At 34.7% G+C, this 18,568-nt stretch overlaps 2 protein-coding genes across 3 annotated transcripts in view; one reads left to right on the forward strand and one right to left on the reverse strand.

Moving 5' to 3' along the window:
- The window catches only part of LOC146531295 (uncharacterized), a 37,955-nt gene extending 29,871 nt beyond the window's left edge, over window positions 1-8,084 (reverse strand). The window contains exon 1 of one of the 2 annotated variants that reach the window (XM_085198461.1): window positions 7,673-8,082. In XM_085198461.1, coding sequence (XP_085054587.1) covers window positions 7,673-7,798 — 126 coding nt within the window. In that variant the 5' untranslated portion in view covers window positions 7,799-8,082. Of the gene's footprint in view, window positions 1-7,672 lie in introns of both variants that reach the window. The other variant, XM_085198462.1, reaches the window with a different exon arrangement.
- Window positions 8,085-8,597: 513 nt separating this feature from the next.
- LOC146531296 (nudC domain-containing protein 3) lies at window positions 8,598-10,343 on the forward strand. Its single transcript, XM_085198460.1, has 5 exons — window positions 8,598-8,833; window positions 8,912-9,330; window positions 9,408-9,593; window positions 9,677-9,792; window positions 10,076-10,343. The coding sequence occupies exons 1-5, from the start codon at window positions 8,721-8,723 to the stop codon at window positions 10,226-10,228; spliced, it is 987 nt and encodes a 328-aa protein (XP_085054586.1). The 5' UTR covers window positions 8,598-8,720; the 3' UTR covers window positions 10,229-10,343.
- The last annotated feature ends 8,225 nt before the right edge of the window (window positions 10,344-18,568 follow it).

An 18,568-nucleotide genomic window follows, 5' to 3' on the forward strand; every position in this document is an offset into this window, starting at 1 on the left:
GTATCGAAAGTGAAAAATCGCTAATGTTAATATATTGTTTATTGCACTGTTGAATTACTAAGATTTAGTGACAATTTTTCAAAATTAAAATAAAAAATGGTGGTTTATGACTTTTTAAATGTGTATGTAATCGAAAACTATAATATATTTCAAATAGTGAAATGAAAATATAAACGTAAAATATTACAAAACTCATCAATACAAACTGAAATATAAACAAATTAATTAATTTTTCTCTACAATAAACATATAGAAACTATAATATAACAATATAACGAAATATAATATTAAGTATAGGGTTTCATCAACATGTGGTACCAACTCCCGGCACAACGCCAACCCGAGAACAATGGCCGGGGTCGAGAACACGTATATATGCGGGACCCGTCCTGGTCACCTTGCAATGCCGACGCTCTTCCTTTACGCACACTACCACGTGTACCGTAGGCATATAGTTATACGTACGTGTGTGTGTGTGCTGCGTGTGTATGGGTAGTCGGAAGAACGTACGTTACCTCCACGAGGCTTCTTAAATTGGTGATTCGTCATTATAAAATGTTTTTATAATCGTTAAAAAATTTAATGTAATTTCGTAGTATACCTACTTAAAGAGAATGATTCTTGCATATAGTAAATAGTATAGCTAAAAATTCTTTATTTTTATTAAATTAGATTAATTCTAAGCCGAATACGTGGTTTAAAAGTTTTGAACGTAATAGTAAATTCTAATTATTTATATTAAACATTTTCTATAAAGTAAAAAGCACTTAATTCCAGTGAAGAAAAGCCAAAGCCCTCTTCTGTTGTTAGTTATAAATAGAAATCACCTGCGGTTAAGTACAAGTACATCTGGTCCTAGTAATCCGAGAAGTAACTCATCACAAAATAAGATATAATAAAGTTTATACTGTACTACTTTTCATGTTCATCGTGGCATAATAAGACAACGTGTAATTATAAACGGTACGGTTTTGGGTTCGGTTACCATTCAGGGGAACAAACTAAGGCGTTGAGTTACGTCATCAATACTCACATACTACATCAATATGGTCCATCATTATTGAAAGTAGATAATGGAGTAAAATAACAATGAATTAGTACTACAAATAGTTAGTGGAAGTCTGTCGTTTTCAATAGAAATCCATTATCGGTTAAAGCGGTTCTCTGAATTCTTCGGTCCTACGTTGAAGAGTTAGTCATTGTGGCGTCTATAGCTCATCAGGATATGGTAACAATAGTGGAATGACATTTAGTAGGCCTAACAAAAATCTTACTAATATTATAAGTTGGATGGAGAGGGTGGATGTTTGTTCCACCTTAACGCAAAAACTACTGAACGGATTTAGATGAAACTACAGTAATATAATCAGAATAACACATGGCTACAATTCATGTAAGCACTCTGTATAATTTTTCTACAATATTGTTATATTTTAGTTAAAGATAAAGATAAGCTTAAGCGGGCGAAGCCGCATTAGGGCCGGTAGTCTCTCATAAGCCACAACGCTCATATTTTACTTATAAAATAATTTTGAAGCAAACTATAGTCAATTAACATAGTTCAAATATTCTATTTACCAACTTCAATTACGAAAGTGGTTCAAAGTGGTCCAAAATGCCGCAAACGAACAATAATGAGAGAGTGACGTGCGAAGACAAAGATTAGTTAACAGTTTGGCAAGAAACCGTTATTTGAGACTACTATGTGGTATGCTAGGTAGTTGTAGTTTAGAATATTATTCGAGGACGTTTCATACTAACATTGCCCTTGATTTACATGACCATTGAATTTAACTAAAAAAACACATAATTATATAATTATTAGTAGTCGCCCACAATTTTGTAAAATGTAAATTCTCATTTCTTTTCCCCTACCCCCGGGAAATTCGGCAAATCCTCCCGTGCTCCCCTACACTCCCTGACCTACCTACGTGATGAATTTCAACTCGTTTAGTCAAGTATTCATAAAATTACATATAGAGATTACTATGACATTTTGATTAAATTGGTACAATATTTTGTGGGAAACAGATGTGTCTTAAAGGTAACGGAGTGTTTTAACACTAGGTTAGGTTAGGGTCTAGGTTCCCTCTAGGATGGTACCAAATTATTATATTGTTATCTAATTACCATATAATTGTCAAGTTTCATGATGATACAACAATTAAAAGTGCGTGTAATTCAGATTCTTACATTTTATTACAAAGTTACTTAGTTGTGTTAAAAATGTATTATAATTTGGATCTTACAACTTAAAAGAAATGGAAATCAAAACTGCATACCTTATATGGTATTAACAAGTTAATAGAAATGCATAATTATAATAATTATAGCGACGTCTACATTAGCAACCAGTTTGTTTCGAAACGTGCAATCCAGGTGACCCTATTGTACCGAAGCCAAGCATGATTACTCAAATTAGCTGCTTTCGTAACTCGCGAGCAATACGTATTGGTGAGAAAGTATATGTCTTTCGGCACACTGTTTTATAAGATTAGTTAATAATTTTATTAAAAAAAGACGTTAATTTTTTTCAGCTTTTCTCTGGATCCCGCATATAGCAGAATAGGCAGAGGGAACCCAAAGTTAAGACACTCCGTTCTCCACATGGTTGGAACTCAACTCCGCGCTTGTATTAGAGAGAAGAATCACGAATGATAATAAGCAATAATACATTCACTCGAATGGGAATGAAACCCACAATTGTCACATTACAACCACACGCTTGCGCCCCATGCGCCACTACGGACTCAAATCTTAATAACTTAATAATAATTGGTCATTAAAATATATTACATTTTATGGTAGAAAGGTGAGGAAATAATTTTAAATAATACGATTATTTATTAGAAAGCATAATTCCCATATAAATATTTTATTAAGTTATCTAATGTCACTGGCCAAGAATATAAGATAAGCAAATACTCATAATAAATATATCTACGAAGACAGTAGAAATATTTTTCGGGCCCATAGTACTTTTTATACTAGTTACCAGTGAAAGGCCGGAAAACTATCCATTCATCCATTTCATACAATTTAATAAATCTTTTACTTCTTCATATTTAAAGACATCTATCACTTTTTTCAAAGGGAAACAAAAGTAAGTAACGTAAACATATTTCATTTTATGATCCATTTGTTTCAAACTAAACTTCATTAGCCAACCACCAGTGAAAGGCCGGAAAACTATAAATGTTTGCTTCATACAAGTGATCGTGAAAGGTGATAATCATCGACGTTGGGAAATTAGCCACACTTTCCTTTAAAATCTCTATTTGCCTTATGACAATAGTATACGGAGCTTGACCGAACGTTGTTACGTAAATGAATTTCAAGTTAAATATTTATGTTGTAATAATATTGAAGTGTTTGTTCTTCTTCAAAATCAACTTCACATTGTATCCCGCACACAGCAGGGTAGGCAGATGGAACCTAGTGTTAAGACACTCCGTACCTCACTTTCCGCCGAATTCTGGAGGCAGTGCGTGTTGAGTGGCAGAACTCAACGCCGCCCTTTGCCTTGACACCAGAGCGAGGAAATGGAAATATAAACGTAAATAAATATTTCACTTCTTCGAGTGGGGATCGAACCCACAACCGTCGCGTTACAGTCACACCCTTGTGAGGACTGTAAATTTATTGACCGTACTAACATGATACACGTAATATATTTTATATTTAAGTATGTATTGTATATGTGTTCCAAAATTATTTAAGTGATATTACTAAGAAACATTATTTATTGATTTATTTATTTTATTTACTAAGAAACCTACACGCAATGCCTTTAGAATTCGGCGGAAAGTGGGGAATTGAGTGCCTTAACACGAGGTTCCCTCTGCCTACCCTGCTTTGTGCGGGATACAGCGTGAAGCATCATTTATTAATAATAATATTCATTGTAATATACATCAAAACAAATCTTTATATACGTCTGTACAACAGTATTTTGGATATTTCAATATTAAATTTAGATTTTTCAATATACATATGTATGTTATTTAGACCTATGGGTGTTTTTAAAAGTACGTAACAATATCACGAGGAAGCGGAATGTAACAAGCTTAGAGTTATAAGTCGTGAGAAATAGGCGTGATCGAGAAAGCAGGTTGATACCGTATAAGCATTGTTGACAAGCGTATTTAATATAGTGCATTTCTTTTTTTATTATTATTTTGTAATAATTAATTATTATTTTTTAAATCCAATCATCATAAAATAAAATAAATATAATTAACTTACATAATATATAAGTATAAGTACAGATAATAAAATAAATATAAGTACAGATTCAAAATATTTCAGGGGAATTTATAAACACTGCATTTTTATTCGGTGTAAGAAAATAAAAAAAAAAACATATTTTGTTTAAATATTTTTTATCTGTTTTATAACGGAGCGACTGTATAAAAAACTGAGTAAAACTAATATAATATAGATTAAAAAATGTGTCATTTGAGTCAGCCATGACTAGTCAGCTTAAGCGATATGAGCATACGAGAATCCTTTTACATATTATGCGTAAGTAATTTGATTATAGGACATTGCCTTTTAGTGTCAGTTCTTTGAATAAATATAAACATTTTATTGCGGGGCCAGCCATGGCGCAGAGGCGAGTGGTTGTGGGTTCGATCCTAACTCGAGGAAATGAAATATTTAATATTTTCCTTTCTTCACTCTGGTGTCAACACGCAATGCTTCGAAAAATTCGGCGGAAAGTGGTAATCGGAGTGTCTTAACACTAGGTCTTCTCTGCCTACACCTGACGTGTGCGGGATACAGCGTAGGCTGATTATTTCATTGAGAATATTGTTACTTTGGTATAATTTTAATTGTTGCTTGTAACTAGAGAAATATGACTACAATATGTAGGTAGTTTTGTTGAAACATGTTAATTTGATAATTTAATACTACACTATTATTGTTTTGAATTAAGACAAATGTTACGTAAGAACGACCGCGACATTCAGTTTATTATGTCAATATGACAATTTTAGATTTTGTAAACTATTTTTAAATAAATAAACGGAAACGGAAATATGGACGAAAACAATGTAGTATAACGACAATTTACTTATCATTTCTTTGATATTTATTTATATGATAAAAGCTTGGCAGCATTGGAATAAACCTGATAAGGGTTTAAGGTTTATGTTACTACAGAGTATTTATTTACAAAATAATTCGATACTAAAAAAATATAAAGCAAAAAAGGGTATCCGGGCGTGACGCCAGGTAAAAATTATAACTCCCTTGTTTTTTCCATATTCTTGTAACTTGACGCGACGGTACTTCCTCTACAGTTTTAAAATGCATGCTTTCAAACATTTGCATACCTACGTAAATGGAGATTCAACTCAGAACGGAGAACCAGTTTGGAATAGCAATTAAAATTGAGTTCTCAAAACCGTAGGGAAATGGTTATTGTATTACGTGAACGAACATATATTTTTTACATGATTCTATATAAAAGTAGCTTAATAGAAAATACCTTTTAAAACGAATTTGAATTTGATATTAGTTTCAAATTCACATAATCTGCTTAAACAAGCAGCAAAATTCAATAGGTTTCAATTTTACCATAGTAATATGTAATACGACAAATATTTTCAATGTCAAAGTTTGCGAGGATGGACGTTTGTTCCACTTTCACACAAAAACTACTAAACGGATTTGAATGAAACTTTACAGTATTATCAAAAACATCAGAATAACACATGCTGCAATTTATGTAAAGATTTTGTATAGTTTATCAATCATATAACAATAGCTTTAAGCGGGCGAAGCCGCGTTTGTTTTATAAGTATATTATATTACTATCTTAAGCTATTATATTATAATTTGTTTAATGAAATTTCTTAAGAATACTCTTTAAAATGACGCGAAAAATATAATACTCGTCATTTCACATAACGGGCGGTCCGCGTCGTCACTTTCTAAAGTCGAGAGTAGAAATTATGATATTTATATTAAAATAAGTTATTATAAGAAATTAATAGTTTAAAGAATTACCGGATGTGATATGAAATGGAGGAAATGATAAGTTTTAGTTTGAAATTTTGTATGTTGAAACTGACCTGGATTCCAAAAAATATATAATTTGTAGCAAGATTTCTGAAAGTAATTCTCTTAATGAACGGCACACTAGCAAGTACTAGTAATAAATGCGCAATTTCACAAAAGTTTCGACATTCTCAAATTAATGAAACTGGTTTGGTCAAATCAATGATTAATTACCGCTCGTAATGACATGTCATTGTTACAAAATAAAATATTTTTGAGGAAAACAAAGTATAGCTTTTAAATTTTATAAGTCTCTTATTATTTATATATATATTATGACAAATGGCAAACATTTCTTTGCCTGTGTTTTTTCCACACCTCTTTCCTAGAATCCTAAGGAAACCTGTACAGGATAAAAGATACGAGGGCGTCCGCGATCGTTTTCCTCAAACACTTTAATGTTCCAATCCGTATAACCTTTTTATTTTTTTAGCATCTCGCTGTATCCCCTTTCACAGTATGGTAGACAGAGAGAATAGGTTCTCTCTGTAAAATTCTCTGTTCCCCATTGTCCGCTAAATTCTGGAGGCATTCTTCTTCTCCTTTTTATAAGTTATGAATTATGTTTTAGGATGCAGTAAAAAAGAAAGTGTCAAACAATTATAAGCAAACTATTGTTATGTTGAGGATTTATTTATTAATTTATTATTAACTTATTAAAGAAATACCATTTTGTATTTAGGTTTATTAAAATTTTGATTCAGTTTCTCTTAAATATTCTTTAATTAAATATTCTACCTAAATTTTACTAGAGTTCGACCTCAATATTAACTTACTACGAGTTTACGACAAACTTTATCGTTGGCTTCTTTATCTGCACGAATGGATGCGCAGGAGTCGCTCACGGTATAGTACAGTTACCCACACATTCGTGCTATTAAATACTTGCATATTTATGCGTAGCGTGTCTTCTGTAACGGTGTTCAGGCAAGGACTTAAAAAATATGTTACGATACCTAATATTTATTGCGAAATTTTGCTCGTGTCCTACATATAAATTAATATTTTAAATCTTTTTCTGACAATATAACAGACCAATTTTTATTATTTCTTAGATTTAATGGCAGAATCGAAGAATGGCAGCCGTATAACATATACTTAATAATTAGTAATATGCTGCATCATACTAGATACAATATTAATATACAGGCTTTTCCTTGACGTGTTTAATTTATATTCTTATATGGATTTCTTGTATTCTTTTTTGTGCTACTGCCTCATCAACGTAGATATTTCATTTTAATTTTACACAAGAATGAATTTAACCTACACAATAGGGAAATATATTCGTTTTATTCACATATTGAACTCGAAAGCAATTAATTTACCTGTTTACATACTTATTTCTAATATATGTTTAGTAAAGTATAAAAACGTACATGTGAATATATTTTTATGAAAGAAAAAATCCAGAATGAAACAGCTGATTACGATTTTTAAAACTTTTCAACTGAACTGTGTTTCAAATTAAACTGTTGATTTATACGGCCTTTGTGCAAGGCTAATAATAAAAATACAACAAACACGCAGTACTTTTATAAAATACTTGCAAACTTACATATAGGTACTATTAATTAATAAACAAATAATATCTCAAATACATTACCTGTATACTGTTGCGTTTAACTTCAATATAAAGCCAGTTGTCTGTAGAGAATGCGATTGCCATTAAAGCAGCGGCCACGATCGCCGTAATGGTCGCTATAGACAAAGTTACCGCAGAGCAAGGCATTTTTACAACCTTCAAGAAACTGAGATAGAAGAGATAGGATATTAACACAATCACAACACGTTTCTTCTGGAAGTTCACCTATACAGCATTTTCGTGGACACTTAGCGGGACAGGGAAAACGACAGCACTAACACAACTTAATATAAACTCATATGAATGCGGTCATCGCCTGCAGCGTAGTTCGCGCGCGATACTTCTTCGCCTACTTCGCTTCGTCTTGCGTTGTCAAGTCCACTTGTCGAGTTGCCGCTCTCTTGCGGATGTGAAACTTTCGAAAGCGAACGGACTCCGCCAAGCGGGAACAATGCAAATTATTAAACTTGTTTTGTCATTGCCAGGCTACAAAATTATTATTTTTATCTAGTAACATTGGCTTTATAAAGTTAAACGAAATAAATTTAAATAAAGTAATATTTTTTAAAGTCAGATAAAAGTATTTCTGTATACTTTTTTACAAAATAATGATAATTAATATTTGTTTTTATTAATAACTTAATTAAATATAATGTTGCAAGTTCTACATGTTTACCATATTTTTTAGTAAATTTATCAAAATTTAGAACCATTACAAAATAAAATTTTTAAAGCTATATTTAGGTTTGGATACTAAATATGTATACTGAATTCATTTTTAATGTACAATAAAAAAATGAGGAAGTAATTAAACTTTTATATAGCTTTAAAAAGGTTATTTTGTAATCAATCTAAATAATACAGGAAAAATTATTTTAACATTAATTATTTAACATTATTAGTAGCCATGGCCCATGGGAGCGCAACAGATTAATATGACAACATTTTGTTCAATTGCCAATGTCAAACTGTCGTGTTATGTTTTTCATCTGTTATAAACTGTGCGAATTTTCTATTATTACAAAAAACAAACAATTGAAAAATATTTTTTGATTTCTAATATTTAAAAATGACTAATACTTATGAATACGATAAATATGATGATGTTTTTACGTCTATTTTAGAAAATGAAAAATCTATATTGGGTTTTCTTTCAGCTATATTCAATTTTCTCGCAAGGCGGTAAGTAATTTTTATATAAAATATTGATAAATAAATAATGTGAAAACTTATTTTTATTAAATTTACGCTTTATTCCAGTACTGATTTCTACTATATAGCCAAAAACCCAGAAGACAACATGGGATTTCCACCTGGAGTAGCTGAAGAACTTGTGCTTAAAGTATTGAGAAAATGTGATCCAAAAAACTGGTATTCTGGTATTGACAAACAATCTGATATAAATAATGAAATCATGTGTTCTACTGTAGCTCAAGAAGTAGAAGTAACTGCTGATGATAACGAAACATCTAGTGGTGATGTTGATAAAGTTGCTTTGAACACAAGTGAACATTCCCCGTCAGAATTATGTACGCACGATAATATTTCAAAGAAAGATGATAAAACTATTTTCCCAGAAGATTATGAACCACCAGTTATTATCACACAGAAAAACAGTGAAGCTTATAATGGTGCAGCTAGGGAAAATTACTCATGGTCACAAACAATAATGGACTTGGGTAAACATTCATGTAATGTTTATAATGATTTGCTTGCTGACAACAATTTTTGTATTTAATTCTTAAATTATTTGTAGATGTTACAGTAAAGCTGCCACCAGACATAAAATCCTCTAAAGATTTAAGAGTGCTTATAAATTCTGGAGACATATGTGTAGCAAATCGCAATGGAAATATTGTTTTAAAAGACACATTGCCATTTAAAATTAAAACAATTGATAGCTTCTGGAGTATCAGTGAGGGCAGATTATTAATACATTTAGGTAAAGTAATGAAATAAAAATAAGCATCTCCACCCTTTTTCGTACATACACAACACATTTTTACTTAGTAATTGTATTCACAGAAAAGAAACAAGAGCGCTGGTGGAACAAGTTTCTCAACGGAGAAGAAGAAATAGATCTATCAAAAATTGATTGTTCCAGGCCACTAGATGAATTGCCTGAAGATAACATTGCCAAAGTATGTCATTTATATATTTTCCTTAATCAATGCAGAATATCCTATGATACTTATTTTTGTTTTATTAGCTTCACACTGTACACTGTGCGTAAGGCAGAATAAACATACTGTTAAGATAAATAACACCTATAGAGGGGCAGAATTAAATAGTGCTTGTTATGAGAGTGACATAATGAAAATAATTCAAGCCCCACAGTGGGAATTGAATCCATAAATGTTTATACATGTACTGTTTACTTTGGCTGCAAATTATTTATTTATGTTAAAAACTAACAAATTTTAGGTAAGGGAGTTACAATGGAACCAAGAACAAAAGTTAAAAGGACTACCAACCAGTGATGAAATTAGAAATATGGAAGTTCTTAAAAAAGCCTGGAATGCAGAGGGATCCCCATTTAAAGGTCAAGAGTTTAATCCAAATGTTCTTATGAAATAAACATGGAGTTTGAAAGGATTAATAATTGTGAAATCAACTAGTATATTTGTAAAAGGCAAAATTTTATTATTTGTTATTTTTTTATGTACTCTCTGATAAATCAATTTTAAATATAGTTTGTTTTATTCCTATTTCAATATTGTAGAGGACAATGTGTATTACTCAGCACTCAAGAAACCAGTTATAACCAGAGTTTTAGTCTTCACTTACAAAGGGACTGCTGTTGTGCCTCAAGTCACACACTTTTATTTATTATCAGTCTTATAGTACTCTGTACCCTTACTAAGGAGGCAAAGGTTGAAATTTTTTACTAAAACGTGTAATAATAAAATAATATTTATGTCTAAAATATATAGAATGTAAGGAATAGATCAATGGTGGTCTGTGGATTGGTGCTTGTGTTATATTTTTCTCAATATTACTTTATAATAATGCTTTTATGTAATTAAATTATTGTTAATAAATCTAAGAAATAACACAGACACATTTTTATCTGCTGATTGTTTTATACAGTATACATTTTATGTAATTATTTTGGATATAGCAGGGTACTTAAAGTGAACCTAGTGTTCTTGTATGTTGGTGATGGAACTTTATCTTTATCCTTTATCGCTGTGCCACTTAATTTATATAATATTGATGTTATTAGTGACAAGTGTAGTCAAATTATTTTTTCATTGTTTCAAAGTAAAAATAGACAAATTTTAAAATTTGCTAGCTTATATATGGACCGTTTATTTTGAGAGTGGTGTAAGTCCATTTTCTTTTGTTTCGAGAAAATTAAAGATTAGTATGTCGATGATTATGCAATTTCATTTACCAACCGATTTTAAGTTGTTCAAAACATGGGTTTTTTTTGAGAAATTAAACACGGACTAGTTATATATAAAAAAATTACATTAAATTAAGCATGAATTACGTGATAGCTCATTTTTCTCAAAAATGGACTTACACCACTTTCAAAATAAACAGTCCATATTATAATATGTATAACATCCTACTATAAAAGGCAACAACTTTCAATTTTTTTTTGTGAAACTATAATTGTTAAGAAGCTTTTTACAATTGTTAAGAATCTAAAAACCTTTTAACACAACTTTTCCAATTGTGCGTTGATTTTCAATAAGTTTATGAGTTTCTTTCAAATTTGCTGCATTTATTGGAGAAATAACTTTATTGAGAGTACAGTTCAACTGACCATTCTCTAGCATCCTAGACACTTCTTTTAACATTTCATGATGTTTAAATTTATCTTCTGTATCATATTTTATTTTAGTAACCATAGATTCTGATACTAATGTGATACTTTTGTCTTTCAATGGTCTCAAGTCTACTAATCCACTACTATCAACTATTAAGCAAATTTTGCCTTGAGGTTTTATTACTTTCATCAAAATATCCCAGTAAGGGAATGGATCATAGTTAACCAGTATGTAATCGACACCATTTCCATATCCATTTGCTTCAAGTTGTGGTGTCAGATCTTGAGAATGGTTAAGTATTATACTTGCACCATGATTGCGGGAAAAATCTGCTGTTTCTTTCCTTGAAGCTGTTCCTATAACTACCATACCCAAATTCTTTGCTAATTGAGAAGCCACTGAGCCTACACCTCCAGCACTATTGATAATTAACAAAGATTTACCAGAATCAGAAATTGATAATTGTAAACGTTCTTGAAGGGACTCCAAAGCAGTGACAGCTGTTAAAGGCATAGCTGCAGCCTGTTCGAAAGATAAATTCTTTGGTTTTGGACCCACTAATATTTCATCAAGTGCTACATATTCAGCATTACAGCCATTCTTTCTTAGATCACCAGTGAAAAATACTTCATCCCCAATGTTAAATAATTTTGAATTTTCACCTTTGTCAACGATAATGCCAGCTCCATCCCATCCTAAAATGCGTGGTGTTTTTTCTACATTTGGTTTAGGGGCTCGTTGTTTTGTATCTATTGGATTAACTGCTACTGCCTCTACCTTTACCAACACTTCATTTTTCTGTATAGATGGTAAACTAACTTCGAGATCCAAAAGACTGCTTGGATCACTTATCGGTAAATATTTATAAAGTCCTATAGCCTTCATAGTTTTCGGCAGATTTCTAGCCATTGTAAATATATTATAGTTACTTATAAGAGCACTAGTTATTAGGTTAACAATTAACTCTAGACTAAAGAACAATTGAAAAACAAATACTTATATAATGTGTTAGTTTATTATTACACTTGCGATAACAATTCAAAACATATCATAATAACAAAAAGCAAGTCATGTGGTTTTATATTCTTTGATTGTAATTGATTAGACTAGACAGATAACAGAATTACCACATATTTTATATAAATAGAATTTACTTTTACCATATATTAGTCTATTTTCAATTAAATATTAAAAATACATGGTATCATGGCTTAAATAAATTCTATTTACTTTAACCATGGATTATGGAACATATGTTTTAACGCAGTGACATTTGACATTTAAATATATTTATGAGCGATATTTGACTTTTGTTTGACATAAGTTTTCTTACTACAAAAAAATATTTTGCAGCGCAAGGTACTACAGTACGGTCAACAACTCGTGGTCGGCCTAAAGTTAGATTTTCTGAACTCAAGCCATCCCCATTGTTTACTCAAGGAAATATTCAGAAGTATGAAAAATCCTATAACCAAATCTGCTCAGCCGTCTATAGCAACTTCAGGGCTTTATAGAGGTCTATAGTCCGCAAAGTAAATGGATGATGCTTTTACTTATTACCTACGCTCCATAATAAAAGCTGGTTTAAAATAAACGTCTGGACGATTATTATATTGGCCATATAAGTATTACACGCGCGGTATCCACGTGATTTTAAAAACGTCCAGTTTCCGTCATGTTTCAACGTAGCCGTAGTCTTGACTGCGATATTTTGTCATGTTCAATACAAATAAAACAAACAAAATTACTGCAATAATTATACATTTATTACGTTCTACGAGATATGGCTATGTGTTTACAAATTACAATATAAATGTATACTTAACCCATATTAAAAGCAGATCATTAAATATCACAGAATAGGCAACAATTCACAATGTGCTAAATAAATATTAAACAAACATACATAAAATGTGGAATGCAATATTGAACAGATGTTTTTAGTTTTTGTTGACGGCAAAGGCAAAAAAAGTACGTAAAATCTTTTTTTTTCAAAGCTAAGACAATAATAATACCTAACATCAAAACGTTACTGAAGTCGTAAATCATCACAAGAAAATACATCAAGTAATATTATAATAGTTTATAGTATATTTTTATATAAAGGTCCTATTATATAGGTAGTTAAATATTAAACACGGTACAAATGATTTCACGTAATATATTTTGATACATGAACAACTGGTATATAATTTTATCAATATTAATGAAACTTGGTTATTATTATCTACATTGCGCTTACAGAAAAAAAGTTTATTTTTAAAAACAAAAATTATAATATAATGATGTATTTCAGTAACATTGTTATACTTTTAAAAAAGTTTAGGTAAAATATGTATTTGGCTTCATAGCATGCTCAATTTATCAATATTCTAGCTTCCTCCCTTAAAACTTGCTTAGATTTTAACAATACACATTACATCTGTTATATTAATAATAAATAATTAAACACAAATTTAATTATTCCTTATTTTATTAATGATTGCATATGTGTATAGTTAGGAAAATATATATATTTAATCTTTGACAGGTACAAAGTTTAGCATAAATGCATATAAATTACTATTCATGCCCTTTAAATATTATGAATATGTATGGAACACATCTGTTGTCATTGATATGTCCTACAGTTTACATTAAAAATAGTAATTTTATATTAACAAGTTATTAGAGAATATTTTATAGCGTTTAAACAATATATTTAATTACTTAGTTTGGTTTATTAATTTTTGGTTAAAATTTACATTTACTTATGGCACATGTGTAAAAAGATGTCTGTCAAACATGCATGCGTTTATAGTTCTAATTAATACTGAATAATAATTAAATACTGACTAGTAACATTATACATTAAACTATTAGAACATTACAAATTATAATAATTGTGATTATTGCAAAAAAAAAAAAACTAAACGACTTCGGCTATTGGCATGGACCACCCATGGTATCTAACATATATTCTAGAAGGGCCTTGATTTTAGTTTTGATTTTCGTATATTTTCATATTGAATACCTATTTTATACTGTTTTTAAAAATTAACTAGTGATGGATACAATTAGTCAGGTACAATTTTTATGATAACTACCTGAACAGGATTTTGGAATAAATAGCTAAGCCTTGTTTTCTTGTGTTAGATATGTACCCAATAATACTTTTATTTTATGTAAAACTGTATATTATGGGTTATATGATGATATGACATTTCCAAATATAAATTTCTTCTTAATAGTTATAATTTAAGGATACGTACCTACCAGTAACATAAACATTAGGTAATTAATATATAAATAACTAGCGGACGTGCGCAGCTTCGCTTACGTATTTAGGGGTGAATTCTAATAAACCATGAAACATGTGTTCAATGAAATATTTTTAAGAGTCTAAATTTCAAATTTTATAAAAATCGGCGGCGATTTAAGATTTTTTCCATACAAACTTTCAACCCCTTATTTGCACCCTTATGGAAAGAATTCTAGAAAACCATGAAACACGTGTTCAATTAAATACTTTTAAGAGTCTGAATTTAAAATTTTATAAGAATCGGTGCCGATTTAAATTTTCTTCCATACTAACTTTCAACCCCTATTTCGCCCCTTTAGGGTAAAATTTTTTCAAAATCCCTTCTTAATGGATGTCCAGATTACGAAAATAAACATCTGTCCAAATTTCACGTTTCTACCATCAGCGGTTAAGGGTGTGCGTGCGTCTTACCTCAGTCAGTGAGGACAAGTCCTTTTATATATATAGATATTATGAAACGACGTGTAACTAACAATATCAACGACCATAAGAAAATTTCAATGAATAAAAAATTATCATAGTAAACTCAAAAATAATAAATTATCGCACTGAAAATAATTCTTAGTATTATACTTCATATGTGATACCAGTTGTCAAATTACCTACAATAATATGTAATATTTTATCAAACGATTTTATGCATTTAGTAAATATTTTCTAATTAACGATAAGAATAGTATTAATTATTTTAATATTTGGTAGCATATAAAACCATTTTTATTATAAACATCTATGAGAAATTGTATTATTTTTTACATTACTTTTTTTAGTTCGTTTAAATTGACGTTGATTAAGAGAATATGCCATTCATTGAATCATTATTTTCAATCAAGATATCCACCTATAGAATTAAAATAGTACAAGTTTTACATAACAATAAAACTTGTATTATTGTGGAGAGACGATGCACAGCATCTGTGAGAGGGCGCTGTTTTCGACCAATCAGCGATCGCCGGAAGTCACGTGGTCTCAGGTGGTAGGGCGCCGGAACGTATAAAAGGCGACACTACGCTTCTTACCTCATAGCGTTGTACAAGGCGTATGTCAGGCCTCACTTGACGTACGCTAGCCCGGCGTGGTACGCCCTCGTCAGCGCGAACCAAAGAAGAATCCTGCAGGTGGTCCAGAACCTCGCCTTACGGCGAGTGACCCAGGCACCATATTATGTTCGCAACTCAACACTCCACAAAGACCTCAAAATGGAAAGCCTGGAGGCTCACATCGGCCGGCTCGCGTCTAACGCATTCCGCCGTGCCGATGCATCGGACCATCTGCATCTTCGTAGCATCGCGCCACTCCACACCCGACCGCCAGACGAGAGAAGACGCCTGCCGAGGGATATTATCCCCCCCTCTCCCACCGTTTCCGATTCCTGAGCAGTCACCTCGGTCGCTGGTCGCCTAAGCTGGGCCTCTCGCGGGTAACCACGAGTCTCACCTGGCTGGGCTGACCGCCCAGGTGGCATATGCTCATCCCCCCTTCCCCTGCCTCCTCTGCACTGTGCCTGCCCTGGCAGACACAACTCCACCGGGCCTAGTGCCCACCACAATGACGCGGTCATAGTAATGGCCGCCGCCAGAAACCACGGCGAGAGGGCATCCGCCCAGCTGTAGTTTCCCAGCGCCATGCCGTTTCCCAGCGCCAGCGCAATTTAAAAGGGCAGGCGACGGCGGAGTCCTGCGGCGTTCCAATAGAGTACGCGGGGGGCCTCAGGCGTGAAGGAGAAGGTTGCTCATCCCGCTTAGCACGCATTGGACAGGGTCACGACCCTCCTGCAAGGCAATGAGAACTTCCTTGAGGGTGTCGATGGCCCTGACGATGATAGCGTGCGTCGGCTGGCGGGTTGTGGCCGATGTGGTTCTAGGCGCGGCATCAGGGGCCGCGGCTGCAGTCTTCAAGGGGGCAGCGAGGGGAGGAGGAGGTTCGCTGGCCTTTTGTCTCTTTGTCCTCTTCCCTCCCCTTTTCTTGAGTCTTCTGCCACCCTTCTCCGTAGCAGGATTGGCGGGGGCCATGAGAGTGGCGGCTGCGTTCTCCGCTCCGACCGTGTTGGGGGAGACTAAGGGAGCTGAGGTCCTGGGTTTGCGGGTGGAATCTTCTTTTGTGAGGGCGACTGTGCCCGCCCTCTTGTTCTGGAGCTCCCTCTTGTATTGGGGGCAGGCTGAGTAGTTGGCGGGATGGGCGCCGCCACAGTTGGCGCACGTGGCGGGAACATCGAGGGCCCTCGGGCAATCGCGCGCGAGGTGCTCTTCGCCGCACCTCACGCAAGCCAGCCGCCGGTAGCACCCGTGGCTGGAGTGCCGGAATGCCTGGCAGCGGTGACACTGCGCCGGGCCCCTCTTGCTCCTCCAGGCTTCTATTTTGATACCTGGCATGAATAACAACTCCGTCACGCTGTAGATGCCAGGTATCAGGTCCGGGGTGTTCTTCAGGATGGCGAGGAAGATGCACCCGGGCCTCCCCTTCCTCGCTTTAATTGGACGCACGTATTCGGCAGTGAAGCCGAGATCCGCCAGGGCATCGGTTATTACTTCCGGGGTAGTAGTGACGGGTAGCCCCCAGATGGCTACCTTCTTGCTTTTCTCCGCCGGGAGGGCATAGGAGAACCAGGATATGGCCTCGCTCTTCTCGAGCTCAGAGAGGTACCGCTGTATTACGCGGTACTCATTCTCCGAGCTGGGTGTAAAACGCACCCCTCTACCGAAGGGGCGCGCGTTAGGTGCTTGTCCCAATTTGTTGTGGAGCGACCGGAAATGAGTCGCCCAATTTGGCATATTCTCCACTATCAGCGGGGGATAGCGCGGCTTGGGTGTTACAGAGGTCGCAGTGGTTGGCGCATCCTGTGTCACCCGGCTTGGGCCAGGTGCCCGGAGCGCGTCGGCGAACGTTGAGCTCGAAGTGGTGGTCGCTGTGGTTACGGTACCCGTTGCCTGGTCCGACGTGGAAGCAACTGTAGTTGGAGGAACGAGGAGTGGCATGTCCTTGCCGACCCTGCCTCCCTCTGGGCGTTTTCTTGATTCAGGCCGGCTGGCCTGGATGGTCACCGGGCAGTGGCGCTTTCCAGTGCCTGGGGTTTCGTACTCTGCAGTGCGCTGACGGCGCACCGGTGTCAGGTACATGGGCTGCGACTGCGTCTGGTCCAACGCTCGAGCACGGTCGTTTAGGAACACGGCCATGTGTTCCATCAGCTCCCGACTCAGCGCGCCATTGTGCTTGAGTTCTGCCAAAACTACCATGTCCCTGTTCAGTGAAGACTGCGGGGACATGGTATGTCCAGCACCCTGGAGGGCGCGGAGGGGGAGCGCTTCTTCAGCTCCTGGTGTCGGTGGGCACTGCGCGAGGCCCTGGGTGCCTGGCCTGGGGAAGGCGAGGCGGCTGGTGCGGGCGTCGATCCCGCGAGGCACGGCGCGCCAGGTTGCGCCGCGGAGAGAGAGGGCTCCCTCGACGTCGACGACGACGCTATGAGATAAGAAGCGTAGTGTCGCCTTTTATACGTTCCGGCGCCCTACCACCTGAGACCACGTGACTTCCGGCGATCGCTGATTGGTCGAAAACAGCAACCGGAAGTGAAAATCATTGGATAATCAAAGGGAAGTATACAGCGCCCTCTCACAGATGCTGTGCATCGTCACATCCCAAATAATATCTAATTATTGATTTAAATTCTTAATAATTTAGTTTAATGATATAAATGTAGACTATTGAACTGCAACATTAGGTAGTAATTGAATATAGCTAAAAGCTTTTAAAGCAAACAAAACCAGTCTAATTGGATCAGATTTGCATTAAAATGCATTTAACTAGACCTTAAAACTGTTTCAAAAATAATTTTAAGCTCAA

This window comes from Heliconius melpomene, chromosome 15 (genome assembly GCF_056956725.1).
Source record: "Heliconius melpomene rosina isolate 202511_hmr_F chromosome 15, ASM5695672v1, whole genome shotgun sequence".
Classification (NCBI taxonomy): Eukaryota; Metazoa; Arthropoda; class Insecta; order Lepidoptera; family Nymphalidae; genus Heliconius; species Heliconius melpomene.

Excerpts from the sequence above, each read along its gene's own strand:
- LOC146531296 (XM_085198460.1), top strand. The coding sequence starts at position 8,721 with ATGACTAATACTTATGAATACGATAAATATGATGATGTTTTTACGTCT. Across the intron at positions 9,594-9,676 it reads CAGATTATTAATACATTTAG|AAAAGAAACAAGAGCGCTGG; the intron begins GTAAAGTAATGA and ends TTGTATTCACAG. Across the intron at positions 9,793-10,075 it reads CTGAAGATAACATTGCCAAA|GTAAGGGAGTTACAATGGAA; the intron begins GTATGTCATTTA and ends AACAAATTTTAG.